Source organism: Cetorhinus maximus, chromosome 2 (assembly GCF_964194155.1).
Source record: "Cetorhinus maximus chromosome 2, sCetMax3.hap1.1, whole genome shotgun sequence".
NCBI classification, from domain to species: Eukaryota; Metazoa; Chordata; class Chondrichthyes; order Lamniformes; family Cetorhinidae; genus Cetorhinus; species Cetorhinus maximus.
Window position 1 is genome coordinate 107383038 of NC_135880.1, and position 16716 is coordinate 107399753.

Below are 16716 nucleotides of genomic sequence, written 5' to 3' on the forward strand. Positions count from 1 at the left end.
CTGCATATTGCACATTTCTCTAATAATTATCATTCAGTATATTGAGCATATTACCTGTAAGGTAGAATATGTATATGGGTAGTGGTAAGCAAAATAGCACACATCATCCTTATGGGTAAAGTTCATTGTAAATGTCAGAGTGTAATAAGATTTTCCTTTTAGACCCCCAGCTGCTAATGAACTTCTGGAAAAATGATTCCTACAAGGAAAAGGCATAATCATGTTAAAATCTTTAAAAAAAAATCATAGTTGGCTATTTAAGTTTCTGAAAAGTGTCAGTTGCAGCAAGATCACAGAACACTCTTACTAATGAGACATGTCCTTATTTAACATGATTGCTTCAACTGAAATGCATCAAATAACGATCACTCAGTCATACCAACTGAAAAGCAGATTGCTAAGGATGCTGGAAATTTGAAACAACAGAAAATGTTGGGAATACTCAGCAGGTCAGGCAGCATCTGCGGAGAGAGAAACAGAGTAAATGTCCATCTGATGAAAGGTCTCCGACCTGAAACATTAACTCTGTTTCTCACTCCACAGATGCTGCTTGATCTGTTGCATATTTCCAGCATTTTCTGTTTTCGTTTCAGTCGTACCTATCAGGTTACAGTCCCTATACACAAAAAAAAAGCTCCACTAGTCAGTTTCTTATACTACTTGAATGACTATTTCCTTTTTGGCTAATCCCTATTTCCCTTTGCCTTGTGAAACTATAGACAAGGGAACTTTGATTTTCTTTAGAATGGGGTTATGTTAATTTTAGAAGCTAGTTAGAACACTTGAAATTATAACCAAGAAAACGAGGAAACTCTGCTAATGTTTCATAGAAACTTCCAAACAAGTGTTGTCCTATAAGGAAAGCTGTAGATTTCACACAACAACCACTCATGGATAATACTATAAATAAGGGTATAAAGCATCTGCCCATGGAACATCTTGTATGTCACAGAATGTCAATGGAGTATTCTCAGTGATGAATGAATTCTATAGATCTGGTCTCTCCTGATTGGTGCTTACAAAGTGACCATGGCTGTGTATTTTTATTCTATATTAGTTGATCTCCCATGCTATGGCATGCAAGAGGTCAAGGCTTGCATCAATTTGAGAAGTAGAATTTATTGGAACACAGAAGTTTTTCTGTTGTACGGGCTGAGAAACAGGGAAATAAAACACTGCTATGCTACAGCGCCACCAATGGTGGAAGGGTGTACGTACAAGGTAACAAATTTAGAAAGTTCCTATTTAAATGAGTACATTGATACTTATAATGGGAGAAGCTAGCACAAAAATGTGACAAAAGGAAGACTTTATAGATAAGAAGGGGACTTAAATACAGCATTTTTAATGCATTATAGATGGTGGAAAGCAAATATGAGCTCAGCAGATGAGGACCAAGGTAAGTTTTAGGCTGTAACAGGACATGCAGTGGAAGAGATATTCTAAGATGAACCTTTTCATTATCAAATAGCATTTGCCATGTGAAACAAAGGAATCCTTTATTTTTCTTCACTTCTAAGTCACAGAACTAGAGAAGGCTTTCTTATTTAGCAAGGTATCAAAAGTTCTAAAGACAAAATACTGTGGATGCTGGAAATCTGAAATAAAGATTTTGCTATGGGGAACTCCAGGGGTCCTAGCTACGCCTGCCTTTTCAGGGAACATGTGGATCATTCCTGGAGTCCTATTCAGGCCCTCTGCCTCACCTGTTTTTCTGGTAAATTGATGAATGTGTCAGCGCTGTTTCCTGCTCTTGCTCTGAACTGAAATTTTTTTTGAAAACAACTTTATTTCCTTCACTCGCCTTCACATGGTCCAGGTCCAACTGTTCCCTTCTCTATCTCCATTGGCTATCAATCAATAGTTATATATGTTCACTGACTTCCACAGCCACCTTGACTGCACTTCCTCACACCCTGCCCCCGTAGTTTCAGTTTTTCCATCTCTTCTGACAATACAACCTTCCACATTTGCAGTTCCAATATGTCTTTTTTCATCAACTGAGAATTTCTCCCCATCGTCATTGATAGGGCCATCGATCATGTCTGTTCCAAATCACATGACTTCTGCTCTCACCCCTCCTCCATAGAACCATGATAGGTTTCCTCTTGTCCTCACCATCCACCCAACCAGCCTTCATATGCCACTTCTGGCACCTCCAGCAGGATGCCACCATCAAACACATCTTTCCCTCTATTCCCTTTTCTGCCTTCAGAAGCGACTGTTCTCATCGTGACACATTAGGCCAGTCTTGTATCAGCCCCAACACTCCCTCTTTCCATTCAAGCCCATTTACCTGCTGCTCCCTCCTCACCATCCAAGGCCCCAATCACCCCTTCCAGGTGAAACAGTGATTTACTTCTTTCAATTTAGTATACTGAACACACTACTTGCAATGCAGTCCCCTTTACATTGGGGAGAACAAACACAGATTGGGTGACTGCTTTGTGGAACACTTTTGTTCAGTTCCAAGGGTGACACACAGCTTCCTTTCGTTTTAAATTTCCACCCTGTTCCCATTCTGACCTTTGTCCTTTTCTCCTACAGTGTTCCAATGAAGCTCAACACGACGTCAAGGAACAGCATCTCATCTTCCAATTAGGCATGTCACAGCATTCCAGACTACTGATAAGTTTAACAAATTCAGATTGAGCCTCTACCACCATTTTGTTTCCTTTATCTTCGTGATTTTGGTTTCTTGTTTTTGCTTTCGAATAGCGGATATTCATGATTATGCCATTTACACCCCTTCCAGACACATCTTTTGTTTCTTGTCCAAAAACCCTGTACTATGAACCCATTTGTCATTTAATCTCTCTTGTTTAACCTCTCCATCATAGACCTTTCCTTTTGTTCTTTCTTGCCTCCTCTGTACTTGCTTAAAACCTGTTACATTTCTAACTTTTCCCAGTTCAGATGAAAGGTCATTGACCTGAAACGTTAACTCTATTTCTCTCTCCAGATGCTGCCTGACCTGAGTATTTCCAGCATTTTCTGTTTCTCTATCAACAATTCTAATTGCTTTGATCATTCTATTACTAACACCCTAGATCTGAAATGCACACAAGCTAAAACAGAAGGTACTGAATCCAAGTGAACATGAATAAGAACTAGTTGGATGAAGATGTGAAATGTAAAACTCTTAATCAGCTTAATCATGATGGGGTCAATGCCTTTCTTCAAATAGGTTTTGTGGTCAACTGCTTGATTTTGTGCCCGAGGTATTTTTGGCTGCTGTCTCTAATTTATTACAGTTAACAAAAGGCTGAAGTTATAGTATAAATATTGTCATTTTTTTTCAAAATGTGAAGTTCAATACTGAAGGTTTGACTAGAGGACATTTTCATCATGAACACAAGTTCCAGATTTTAAATGAAAGCAAAATACTGTGGACGATGGAATTCTGCAGATGACATGAAAGGTCTATCTCTGTCATCCTCACAGTTTACAATACTTTTTGACTAAAACGTTATCTCTGTTTCTCTCCACAGATGCTGTCTGGCTTGCTGAGTATTTCCAGCATTTGGGTTTGTTTTTTTTCCCCTGATTTTCAGGACTAATTTTGTAGATTTTTAAAGTAACAATGATAAACATTACTTGCTCTAGTATCTTCCAAGGAATATTTTAATGATTTTACAGTATTGCAATTTACATTAGAGGGGGAAAACAAGGTGCACAAAAAATTGGGAGAGACAGATAGCACAAGGCTAAGAAACAGTAAGGTATTAGACGGGGTCAGAGTAACAAGGAATGTAATAAAGTTTAAATTAGAGTCACTGTGCATGTAGGTAGAATGCACTGAGTGTGGAAAATAAGGTTGGTGAGCTATGGGTGTAGACAGCCATGTGGGAATATGATGTGGTAATGATGGAGACCTGGCTCAAAAAAAGTGCAGGTCTGGATACAAAATATTCCTGGATACAAGGTGTTCTGGAAAGATGGGAAGGGAAAGAAAGGAGAAGGGGTGGTTATTGGTTATGGTAAATACTGCAGAGGGAGCATGTCCTAGAGGGGTCAAGGGCAGAATCTAATTGGTTAGAACTAAGAAACATATAGAGGCACAGTTCCACTACTGGGTGTATCTTGTCGGCCACAAATTAGTGGAAAAGATAGAGGAACAAATTTACAAGGGAATTATAGAGAGATGCAAAAATAAACTATACAGTAGTTATAATGGGGGCGGGGTGGGGGGGGGGGCCTTTAATTATTCTAATATAGACTGGATGTAATAGTATAAAGGGCAGAGAAAGGGAAGGGTTTCTGAAGTTTGTTCAAGAGAATTTTCAAGCTCATTATGCTTCCAGTCCAACGAGGAAGGAGGCATTGCAGGATCTGTTTCCGGTGAATGAGGCAGATTAAATGGATCAAGTGTCAGTAGCATCATAGTATCAAAAGGTTTAGGTTAGCAGTGGAGAAGGACAAGGACCAAAACAAAGTAAAAATAATTAATTGGAGGAGGGCCAATTTCAATGGAGTAAGAATGGATCTGGCCAAGGTGAATTGGAATCAAAGATTGGTGGGAAAACTAATTGAATAAGGGCTGCCTTTAAATTAAAAAGCAGATGGTTTGGATACAGGTAGGTATATTCCCAAGAGGGGAAAGGTAGAAGGAAAAGTCAAGCTCTCTGGCTGTTGCAAGAGATAGAAAGATGAAGCAGAAAAAGGGGGTACATGACAGATGTCAGGTTCCTAATAGGCAAGCAAGTTCAGAGGATTCCCCAGGGGCCATTAGGACCCCTAATTTGCTTGAATTATACTAATGACCTAGCATACCCCTAATTTTCTTGATCTATCTAGGTGATCTAGGTCACCTAGACTTGGGGCTGAATCCCTCCGTCGGGGGGATTGTGCAGGGGTGGGCGGGAGCCAGCGCAAACCATTTTACGTGGGCGTGCCAATTAAGGCCCGCCCAGCGTGATGCTCGCCTGGAAGCGCTGAGCGCTCCCTGTACAGGCAGTGGGGGGATTCCCTGAGTCGAGGCCTGCGCTCTTTCGTGCATGCGTGCGAAAGAGCACAGAAATCGGGTACCTCAGGGAGATCAGTTTAAGGTTTTAAAATTTAAATAAAGGAAAACAGACTTTTAAAACATGTCCCCTCTTGTGACAGTGTCACATGAGCTGGGACATGTCAAAGAATTTTTAAAATAAATTCTATTGAATTTTAAAACACTTCATGAAACCATCCCGCCCGTGGATGAAGTTTCATGAAAAATGCGAAGGCCGCCTGGGCTCTTCGCCTGCCCGCCAACCTTAAGGTTGACAGGCAGCTCATTTAACTGTTTTAATTAGTTTTTAACAGGCCTTAATAGGCCTTTGACACTAAAAATCTAAATGACATGTGGTGACATCGGGACGCCCGCCCAACGTCACTGCGCGTCATTTTACGCGACCGGAAAATTCTTCTCTTGGGCATGCAGGGCACAATTTCAAAATCTGCAGATATAAAAGTTACAAGTATTGTAAACTGTGAGGATGACAGATAGACTTCAAGAGAATATAGACAGACTGGTGGAAAGGGTGGACATGTGGCAGATTAAATTTAATGCAGGGAAATGTGAAGTGATACATCTTTGTAGAACAAGAAGAAAAGGCAATATAAAAATAAAGGATACCATAAATAAAGGATAAAATAAAAGGACATAGGGATGTATGTGCACAAATCTTATCAGGGCAGGTCGAGAAAGCAGGCAGGTTAACAAGGCATATGGGATCTTGGGCTTTATAAATAGAGGCATGGACTATAAAGAAAGGAAGTTATGGTTAACGTTTAAAACACTTGTTTGGCCTCAACTGGAGAGTTGTGTCCAATTCTGGGCACCACACTTTATGAAGGATGTGAAGGCATCAGAGGCAGTACAGAAAAAATGTTTGAAAATTATTCCAGGGATAAGAGGCTTGTTTCAGTTACCTGTATAGATTGAGAGGCTGGCATTGTTCTCTTTACAGAAGATTAAGAGGAGATTTGATAGAGGCATTCAAAATCATGAGGGGTCTGAACGGAGTAGATGGTAGATGTCCCTATTGGCGGAAGGTTCAAGAACCAGAGAATATCGATTTAAGTTGAATGTGGCAAAAGAACCAAAGGCGACACGAGGAAAAACTTTTTAATGCAGCGAGTGATTAGGATCTAGAATGCACTGCCTGAGTGTGTGATGGAGGCAGATTCAATTGTGGCTTTCAAAAGGTAATTGGATAATTATCTGAAGAGAAAAGATTTGCCGGCTGTGGGGAAAGGGCAGAGCAATGGGATTAGCTGCGTGCTCTAGCAAACAGCCAAAATAGATGGGCTGAATGGCCTCCTGTGCTGTAACCATTCTATAGTTCTATAATTTACATGCCTTCAATTATAATTGTCTTGTGTGAGTACACCTGCAATACAGCTCCACCGAGTCCAGTTTAGACTACTTATTTGACCTGAATTGACAGCATTTGACTTTTGTCCCATTTAGTTCAAAAAGTGTTAAGTGCATGTGTCTCTGCAATGCTTTAGTCTTAACACATTAAATATCTTTAAGTGCTATTCCTCCTTTCACTGTCACTGTATTACGAGGTTGTAGTCTATGTATACATTTGGATTTGCAATATAATAACTATTTTGTAAAAACCTGATTTATAAACCCAACTTGCAGCGTGGCATCTCACAGCATGCCCCATTAAGACAAACTTCATCTTCTCATTCTTCAGTTCAAAAATGTTTTGTCTGGTAAGTTGCCAGAATGCAAGCAGGGCATCTAGGATCCCAGGTAATGCCAGGATCAACAATCTATCTCCTTAACCAACGAGACTTAAGAATCGAGAACAAAGCAGAAGAACGACAGAGGCGGGGGAATAAGGATAGTTGAGCTGAATGTCAAATCTGATTCAGGTTGATAAATAAAAAGAGGTGAAGAAAGATTGGATAAGAGAGAGAACAAAGGGACAAAAGAAGAAAAATAACAGTTTAAATTTTAAATATCTTTAACGACAATTTACTACCTGTAGAATTGAGACTCTGTGGTTAGACAGATCCCTTTCTGAGCTGCAGAGGTCCATTTACATTGCAGGAATGTAAATCGCACTACAGAATCACAGAATTGTTGCAGCGCAGAGGGAGGCCTATTGGTCTGTTATTCCTGCATCCGCTCTAAAGGTACTTACACTATTAAGTACTAGCCCTAACTTCTGCGACAAGGTTAATGAATACTTAACACGCCAATGCAGCAACTTCACAAAATTCTGAAAAATCGAGGGTGAGCTATAGATCGGCAATGAAAGTTCTTCATACGACAACTTTGGAAGAAAAGAACCAATTTATACTGAACATCATAACTATAATCAAAATGATTTTGAATCAAACGAGGGAGACAGATTCTTTTAAGTGAAAGGCCATCGAGCCGAAATGTTAACTCTGTTTCCCTCTAACCATATGTTGCCTGATCTGCTGAGAGGTTTTTAGCATTTTCTGAATTTCAGGTCTGCCCTGAATGTCAGAATTAAAATAACTCTCATTGTTGCAAGTGTACACATTGGAATATAACCATCTTCCTAATGAATAAATAATATGTCTAAGTTAGCATTGCCATCAATGAATGGGACATGAGAGGGCAGTTAAGCCTGCAGGTATTTGTGCAACTAACTGAAATCAATGGAAGACTGAATTGCAGAGATTGACCTTTTGAATTGCTGTGGGATGTAGATTGTGCCCAGAGATGGAGTCCCCCAGCTGCAAGCAGCTGGATCACCGAAGCTGGATTCTCAGGATCCAATATTATAAATGTAACCCTTGAATATGTATCGCTGGCATAGATTCCCTCTATATCAAGAGACATCTAATCAATTTTCCTTTCACAATAATACAAACTTGGCAACTGCTATTGGATTTTGAAGATAAAAGCAGTCATGAATGCTATCAAGAAAAGCAACAATGGCAGATTTAAAGAGGAACTCAAAACTGTGAACTTCAGTTACTACAGGAAGGACCCTAGCAGAAGAACAATCCCATCTATCACTGCAATGGCTATGCCCAACTGCCTATGCCCAACTGCCTGTTCTATAGTACATAACTTAATTCTTGTGCCTCCTTAATTACTTAATGTGAACCAAATCATTCGTTCTGTCTGTACAGTAAGTTACAATTTTGAGTCATTGAAGTCTGACCTAGTTTCTATCCAGGGCTTTTTGGGAGGAGAAAACTTTCCTTTCCTTCCTGAAGGGTAGTAAGATGCAAGATATAATATCCCCTCATGGGAAACATCCCCAGAACCCCTAAGACAAAGAGGAATGTTTCCTCTTTCTTATTGGTATTAAGAGAAAGCTGCAGTTTCTGACAAATATGGGGAAAATTTGGGATTGACCATAAGTGAAAACATCAAGATTCCAAAGACTGGACAGTGAAACTGCATCAATGACTACATAACAAAGAAGTGCTCTGCAACAATAGAATTAACATAGGTAAAATAATTGTTTCTTGTAAGTTAGGAAAACAAAGTGAGGTTGAAGTCTGGCAAAAGGCCAATTTCTTTCAAAGCCAACACTTTTAAGGTTGTGGCAATGATAAAACTCAGAAACTGTATTTACATAATGTTTTGTGGCACAGTGCAATAAGAAAACTAGAAAAAAATACACAATAAATAATATTATTAGTCTATCAATAAATACAGAGTACCTACTTGTAATAACAGATATCTGTCCCAGTTCGAATCCACCGTGGCCTTCCAAGCATGGCTTCCTGGACAGAATACATTATGGGATGCATACCTTCAAAAAGAAAATAAGTGTTTAAAATTCTAACGTCCATGTGATAAAGTGCAAATTGCATATCCGTCAGGTACATTTCACAGCTTCAACAGTATGAGATTTATCCTTTACTTTCTATTAATTCACCATGTCATTAAAGCCTTAATTATATTTAGTTGTACTGAGAGACAGGGCTGTAACCTGGAATCTCAATCAAATTCATGGAAAGCAGTTTCCATGATACTAACAAATATATTAAAAGTTTTTTTAATGTACAAATGCATACACACATATCATGTGCAGCATAGGTGATTGCAGATAGTCACTGTGTGTTTAAAAAAAAGCATAGTGAGTGTAGACAACTGCCAGTGGTGGAGAAACATTTAAGACTGATTAAGGGGCTGATCTTGCAGATTCACTGACAATTAAGTACACATTATTTGGCTGATTTATACCATTATATATTGGGGCTCATTACATTGCGATGGTGTAGGACAGGACTATATCTGGTACCAACATAATGGTGCTAATAGCAGACTCAAGTCTGCTTTCTTTTTAATGGCAGTGGGACTAGATTGATTTTGCCATGATGAAAGCTCATGGCATATATGAACTCTGCCTGCTTAAAGCTGTATGTCAAATGTAAGGGCCATCATTGTAGTTTTTAAATACAATAGGTCAATGCAGGTGAATAAAGTCAAGGGAGATCCAGTAGAAATTTGATGAGGATTAGAGCCGGGTGGTGGGTGTGGATCAGGAAATGGGGTATCCGACCTTATTTGACAGCTCATGTCCTTGAGTTTGTTTCATGTGATCCTGTGGATATCAACAGTTTCAGGCTACTACTTGAAGACAACAAGGATTTTAAAAAATACTAGAACTTCGCAGCCTTACAAAACCTGACATGTTTATAGTACTTTGGTATTGTTGAGATTCCTGGCACAACAGTAGCTCCATTATTTAACTGGGATTTGAAACTTAAAAAGGACCTAAACAGGCAAACTGATTATATTCTGACAGATTCTGATCCAAAGCAATTACTTAGGTGATCTTTAAAATGAACAAAATCACTCAGGCAAAGGATTGCAAACAACATTAAGACAAATCAGTAAATACTACTTCTACAGTATTTGACACCATTGCCTATTTAAATACAAATAAAAATGTAAGTGTCCAGCATCTGACAACTGGAACAAAGGGGAAAATTGTTTAAGATCTCCTAAGAATCTAATATTGCTTAAAACTGTCAGAGATATTCCTGGCCAACAGTTGCTATCAGCACACCTAGCCAATTTAAAACAGCCATGAACAGAATAAACGGAAGCAAACTGTATTCTTAATTTTCAAAATCACTTAGCTTTTATGAAATTATAGGTGTTTTTCCAGATATTACATCAGATCTTGACATAATTTTAAAGCAATTTGTGAAAGCAACAGAATTGAATATTTTGCAGTTTAACAAACAGAATGAATATTAATAACAATGCAGGTTTAGATACATGAACAATCAGAATTTTAGTCTTCTATCAGAAATTTAGCAACATTTTTTTTAAAAGTAGTCAATTTAACAATAGGCCATTATTAAAATAATCACTTCTTTAAACATTAGAATACTAACATAAGGCAGATACAATGAGAAATAGTCTGTTTGCCCAGAAGGCCCCCAAATAAAAGCAAAATACTGCGGATGCTGGAAATCTGAAACAAAAACAAAAATTGCTGGAAAAACTCAGCAGGTCTGTGGAGAGAAAGGCAGAGGGCAACATGTTCCCCCCATCGGTGGGGAAAGTGCGGGAGCGGCCGTGAGCGGGCAGACTTCCGATCAGCGCTCCTGGTCGGGGTGGGGGAACCAATTAAGGCCCACCTAGAGTGATGTCCGCCAGGAAGCGCTATGCGCAACCTGTGCAGGTGGGGGGGATTCCCTCAGCTGGGAGTGCACTCTTTTGTGCATGCGCGCAAAGGAGTGCAGAGATCTCCCTGAGGCAAAGTGCTGCCTCAGGGAGATAATCTCGGAATTAAAACTTTAAATAAAGGTATTTTAAAAATTTCCCTGCCACATCCCCTCATGTGACACGGTCACATGAGTTGGGACATGTCCATAACTTTTATTGAAACCTTTAATAAAAATTTAAATACCCTCATGAAACCTCATCCCACCCGTGGATGAGGTTTGATGCTTTTTCCGAGGCCTGCCTGGGCTCCCGGCCTGCTGCTCTCTAGAAGCAACATAGCTGCCAGCAGCACAAGAACTCTTGTGCAATGGGGTAGTTCATCATATTTTATCATTATAATTTCCAATACTACTCCCATCGATTAAATAAAAAACATCAAACCACTTAAACAGGAGGACAAAATTTGGCTAATTTAAACTGTCAGCTTAGGTGTTGGAAAGAGCTGAAGTTTTAAGGCAGAAATGCAAATGTCAGGATTCTTTCCTCATGCTGCATTGTGTAGATACATTTGCTGTGTAGGGGCAGAAAATGTTGCCTCCCACCCCCACCATGGTAAGAAGTAATAAACAAACTATTTTAACTCATTGCCATTATCACATACGTCAGGAGCTTGCAAAGGATCACATGGAGAATCAGAAAGATTGAATATCCCCAATCTGGTATTTTAGATATTTAGTAATAGCGTTCAGAAAGCTGTCTGACCTACAGTATTAGATGAACAAATCGCCATTATAAGGGTACATTATAATTTTCTCATCCGTCAGAATCTATGACTGTCCATTTGAAGGTTGTTTAGTCCCTTCCCTATAGTTCTATGTAGATTGAAGCACCACCATGGGGCTAGATAACACCACTTGTGTGACATGAGGTAAGCTTGCTGAATATTTTAAACAGATTGAAATACTCTACCTTCATGGCCTTTGGGGATTCGCTTTCCAAAAAATGGTACAATATTTGAAAATGGCTCACTGTCTGGTAATCCCACTGATAAAATGTTGTTTATTTGTTCTACCTGAATGATTAACAGTGATACTGATGTGATAAACACCTTCAATTAACCAAATCAGGATAATCACATTTCAAAGTTTATTTTAACAAGGGAATAACACTGCTCATCCAACTCATTGCATGGAGAAATCTCATATACTTGAATAGTATGTGTTTACCTTTTGGTACTTATGCAACGTTTTATATCAGTTCACCTAGGTCATAGTTAAACTCATAACTACAAAGCAAAATATCCATAGATGCTGGAAATCTGAAACAAAAAATAATTGGAAACACTTAGCAAGTCTGACAGTTTCTGTGGAGACAATGAGTTAATGTTTCAAGTGTAACTCTTGTCAGAAGTAAAAGAAATTGGAAACACATTAAACAGAAAAAAAGCAAGGCAATGGGGTGGGAAACACAAAAATTAAAAAGGTTGTAGGATGGTCAGTAAAATGTGTGAGTGAAAAACAGGAAATAGATAAACCATAGAAGGATACAGCACAGACATACACAGTGGATAATGTTGTGTCTTTGCTGGGTGCTTCAAATCTAATTAGATGCACTCGCCTGCTCTTTCCAAATAGCCTTGCAAATTTTCCATTTCAGTATTCGTCCAATTTCCTTTTGGAACTATTACTATTACATCTCCTGCCACGACCATCTCCAACAGTACATTACATATCATAACGAGACGCTGTGTAAAGCAATTTGTTTCGGCGAAGAGCAGTGGGAAACCAGGGGATTGGGAAGCCTACAAAGACCAACAGAGGACAACTAAAAAAGAAATAAGGAGGGAGAAGATTAAATATGAGGGTAAACTAGCCAGTAATATAAAAGAAGATTGCAAGAGTTTTTTTAGATATATAAAGGGTAAGAGAGAGGCAAAAGTGAACATTGGGCCGCTGGAAAATGACGCCGGAGAAGTAGTAGTGAGGAACAAAGAAATGGCGGAGGAACTGAATAGGTACTTTGCGTCATTCTTCACGGTGGAAGACACGAGTAACATCCCCAAAGTTCAAGAGAGTCATGGAGCAGAGATGAGTATGGTGGCTATTACCAGGAAAAAGGTGCTTGGAAAACTGAAAGGTCTAAAGGTGGATAAATCACCTGGACCAGATGGATTACACCCCAGAGTTCTGAAGGAGATAGCTAAAGAGATAGTGAAGGCGTTAGTGGTGATCTTTCAGGAATCACTAGAGTCAGGGAGGGTCACAGAGGACTAGAAAATGGCTAATGTAACCCCCCTGTTTAAGAAGGGAGTGAGACAAAAGATGGGAAATTACTGGCCGATTAGCCTGACCTCAATCATTGATAAGATTTTAGAGTCCATTAATAAGGATGAGATTTCAGAATACTTGGAAGTGCATGGTAAAATCAGGCAAAGTCAGCATGGTTTCATCAAGGGAAGGTCATGCCTGACAAACCTGTTAGAATTCTTTGAGGAGGTAACGAGTAGGTTAGACAAAGGAGAACCAATGGATGTTATCTACTTGGACTTCCAGAAGGCCTTTGACAAGGTGCCGCACAGGAGGCTGCTCAGAAAGATAAGAGCCCATGGTGTTAGAGGCAAGGTACTAGCATGGATAGAAGATTGGCTGTCTGGCAGGAGGCAGAGAGTGGGGATAAGGGGGTCCTTCTCAGGATGGCGGCCGATGACTAGTGGAGTTCCGCAGGGGTCAGTGTTGGGACCACAACTTCTCATTTTATACATTAATGATCTAGATGAAGGAACTGAGGGCATCTTGGCTAAGTTTGCAAATGTTACAAAGATAGGCGGAGGGACAGGTAGTATTGAGGAGGCGGGGAGGCTGCAGAAGGATTTGGACAGGTTAAGAGAATGGGCAAAGAAGTGGCAGATGGAATACAACGTGGGGAAGTGTGAGGTCATGCACTTTGGTAGGAAGAATAGAGGCATGGACTATTTTCTAAATGCGGAGAGAATTCAGAAACCTGGAGTGCAAAGGGACCTGGGAGTCCTAGTCCAGGATTCTCTTAAGGTTAACTTGCAGGTTGAATCGGTAGTTAGGAAGGCAAATGCAATGTTAGCATTTATTTCGAGAGGACTAGAATATAAAAGCAGGGATGTGCTGCTGAGGCTTTATAAGGCTCTGGTCAGACCACATTTAGGATATTGTGAGCAATTTTGGGCCGCATATCTCAGGAAGGATGTGCTGCCCCTGGAGAGGGTCCAGAGGAGGTTCACAAGAATAATCCCAGGAATGAAAGGCTTAAAATATGAGGAACGTTTGAGGACTCTGGGTCTATACTCGATGGAGTTTAGAAGGATGAGGGGGGATCTGATTGAAACTTACAGAATACTGAAAGGCCTGGATAGAGTGGACGTGGGGAAGATGTTTCCATTAGTAGGAGAGACTAGGACCCGAGGGCACAGCCTCAGAGTAAAGGGAAGACCTTTTAGAACAGAGATGAGGAGAAACCTCTTTAGCCAGAGAGTGGTGAATCTATGGAATTAATTGCCACAGAAGGCTGTGGAGGCCAGGTCATTGAGTGTATTTAAGACTGAGATAGATAGGTTCTTGATTGGTAAGGGGATCAAAGGTTACGGGGAGAAGGCGGGAGAATGGGGTTGAGAAACTTATCAGCCATGATTGAATGGCGGAGCAGACTCGATGGGCCAATTGGCCTAATTTCTGCTCCTTTGTCTTATGGTCTTATGGTTTTTCTTCATGTCGCTTTTGACTCTTTTGCCAATTATCTTAAATCTGTGTCTTCTGCTTACTGACAATTCTGCCACTGGAAAGTTTATCCTTACTTCACCATTCAAAACAAATGATTTTGAACACCTCCACCAAATCTCACATTAACCTTTTCCGCTCCTAGGAGAACAATCCCATCTCCACAGAACTTAAGACACATATTTCTGGTAGCATTCTAGTAAAATCTCCTCTGTACCTTCTCCTACACGGACCCAGAATTAGACACAATACACCTGCTAAGACCTAACCAGCGTCTTATAAAGACTTAGCATACCTTCCTTGTTTTTTTTTTACTTTAAGCCTTTTTTTATGCAAAACCAAGGGTCCCATATGCCCTCTTAACAGCCTTCTCAACTTGTCCTACCACCTTCAAAGATTTGTCTACATATACCCAAGTGTCTCTGTTCTTCCACCCTTTAAAATTATACCATGTAGTTTATATTAATTCTCCTCATTCTTCCTTCCAAAATGAATCATTTTACTACATTAAAGTGCTGTGTCATGCATCTGCCAATTTCACCTGTCTATCTAGTCCTCCTGAAGTCTGTTACTATCTGCCTCATTGTTTACTATATTTCTGAGTTTCATGTCATCTGGAAACTGAAAGAATGTCTTTTGTTGCCAAAGCCAGGTCATTAATACAAATCAAAAAGAGCAGTTGTTCTAATACTGACCCTTCAATCTGCAAAGAAAACGTTCACCACTACTCCCTGCTTTTTGTCCCTTGGCCTACTTCATACCCAAGCAGCCATATCCATTTAATATCATGGGCTTAAATTTCACTAACACCTTTGGAAAGTCCGTAAACACAACATCAACCAGACCACCCTCATGCACTCTGTTACTTTATCAAAGAATACGACTCATTAGTCAAACACTATTTACCTTTAACAAATCCATGCTGGCTTTCATTTACTGGCCCAAATGTTTCCCAAGTGACACTTAATTTTGTCTTGATTATTGTCTCTAAAAGATCCTCCCCATCACTGACATTAGGATGACTGGCCTGTAGTTGCCAAGTTTATTCCTCTCCCCTTTTTTGCAATGGTGTAACATTTGCAATCTTCCAGACCTCTCACCATCTAAGGATGACTGGTAAATTGTGGCCTAACCCTGTGCAGCTTCCACTCGTTTCCCTCAGCAACTTAAGATGCATCCCATTGGAACAGGGTGATTTTTTTCTACTTTATGCGCTGCCAACCTTTCCAGTACCTTCTTTTTTATCTATTTTTATCTTATCCCATTTCTTACTACCTCGTTCTTTATTGTTACACTGGCAGCATCCTTTTTTAGTGAAGACAAATGCAATGTATTTATCATAACCACAGCCATGCTTTCTGTATCAACAAGACCACCATCCTTTTGGTCCTTAAATCACCCCACCCTTACTTTGATTACTTTTTTACTGTTTATGTGTTAATAGAAGACTCTTGGCTTCTCCTTTATGTTACTCGCTAATTTATTCTCAAACTCTCTTTGCCCCTCATTTCCTTTTCCAGCTCATTTCCATACTTTCTGTATTCAGCTTGGTACTCTCCTTTATTATGACTCTGACATTTAAAACTTCCCTTTTTTTGTTTCATTTTAATCTCTACATCTTTAGTCATCCAGGGAGCTCTAGCTTTGGATGCCTTTCCTTTCCCTTGTGGGAATGTGTCTATTTCCTGTAGACAAATTAGTTCCTCTGAAAGCCTCCCATTGCTCATTTACTGTTTTACCTGCCAATCTCCGATTGTAATCCACCTAGGCCAAATCCCTGTTCAACTCACCGAAATTAGTTCTTCCCTATTTGAGTATATTCATGTTTTTATTTTTTTCTTGTCCTTTTTTCCTAACCACTACAAATCTAAAGTATATAAATGGCTTTAATTGTATTAACATGAGTCACAATGGGAGAAATTAAAGACATTTACAATACACAGGAAATTTTGAATAGCTGAGAGGTGCAGGGTGAGGAAAGGCAAATAGAAATGGAAGCATGCAAAACTGGAAAATTCAACCAGTTCAAGAACCAGGAAGGTGAATAAAGCAGGGTTAAAAACAAAAGAAAAAGTAGAGTGCAGACAGCAGTATTCCAACAGAGTGTGTGCCCCAGCAATTAACTCGTCTCTCTTATGCAAAGAGCTGACAAAATCATCCCACACCACCAGCATTTGTCCTCTGCTTGGCTCATGGACTGCTAGAACCTACTCCACTTTTCTTCTATATCTGCCACATGAGAATGTGTGCACATGCATGTGCACCAGTTCCTTTTTATTTTTGTCTGTAAGTTGCTCCAGTACTGACAAAGGGTTACACCTAAAATGTTAACTTATCTGTTCTTCCCCAGATGCTGACTAACCT

At 39.7% G+C, this 16716-nt stretch overlaps 1 protein-coding gene across 9 annotated transcripts in view; it reads right to left on the bottom strand.

The window, feature by feature from the left end:
* The window catches only part of agtpbp1 (ATP/GTP binding carboxypeptidase 1), a 360842-nt gene that overhangs the window by 116974 nt on the left and 227152 nt on the right, over positions 1-16716 (bottom strand). For all 9 annotated transcript variants that reach the window (XM_078568039.1, XM_078568065.1, XM_078568001.1 and 6 more), the window contains 2 exons: positions 8648-8735; positions 55-199 (listed from right to left, as the gene is read on the bottom strand). In XM_078568039.1, coding sequence (XP_078424165.1) covers positions 55-199; positions 8648-8735 — 233 coding nt within the window. The remainder of the gene's footprint in view (positions 1-54; positions 200-8647; positions 8736-16716) is intronic.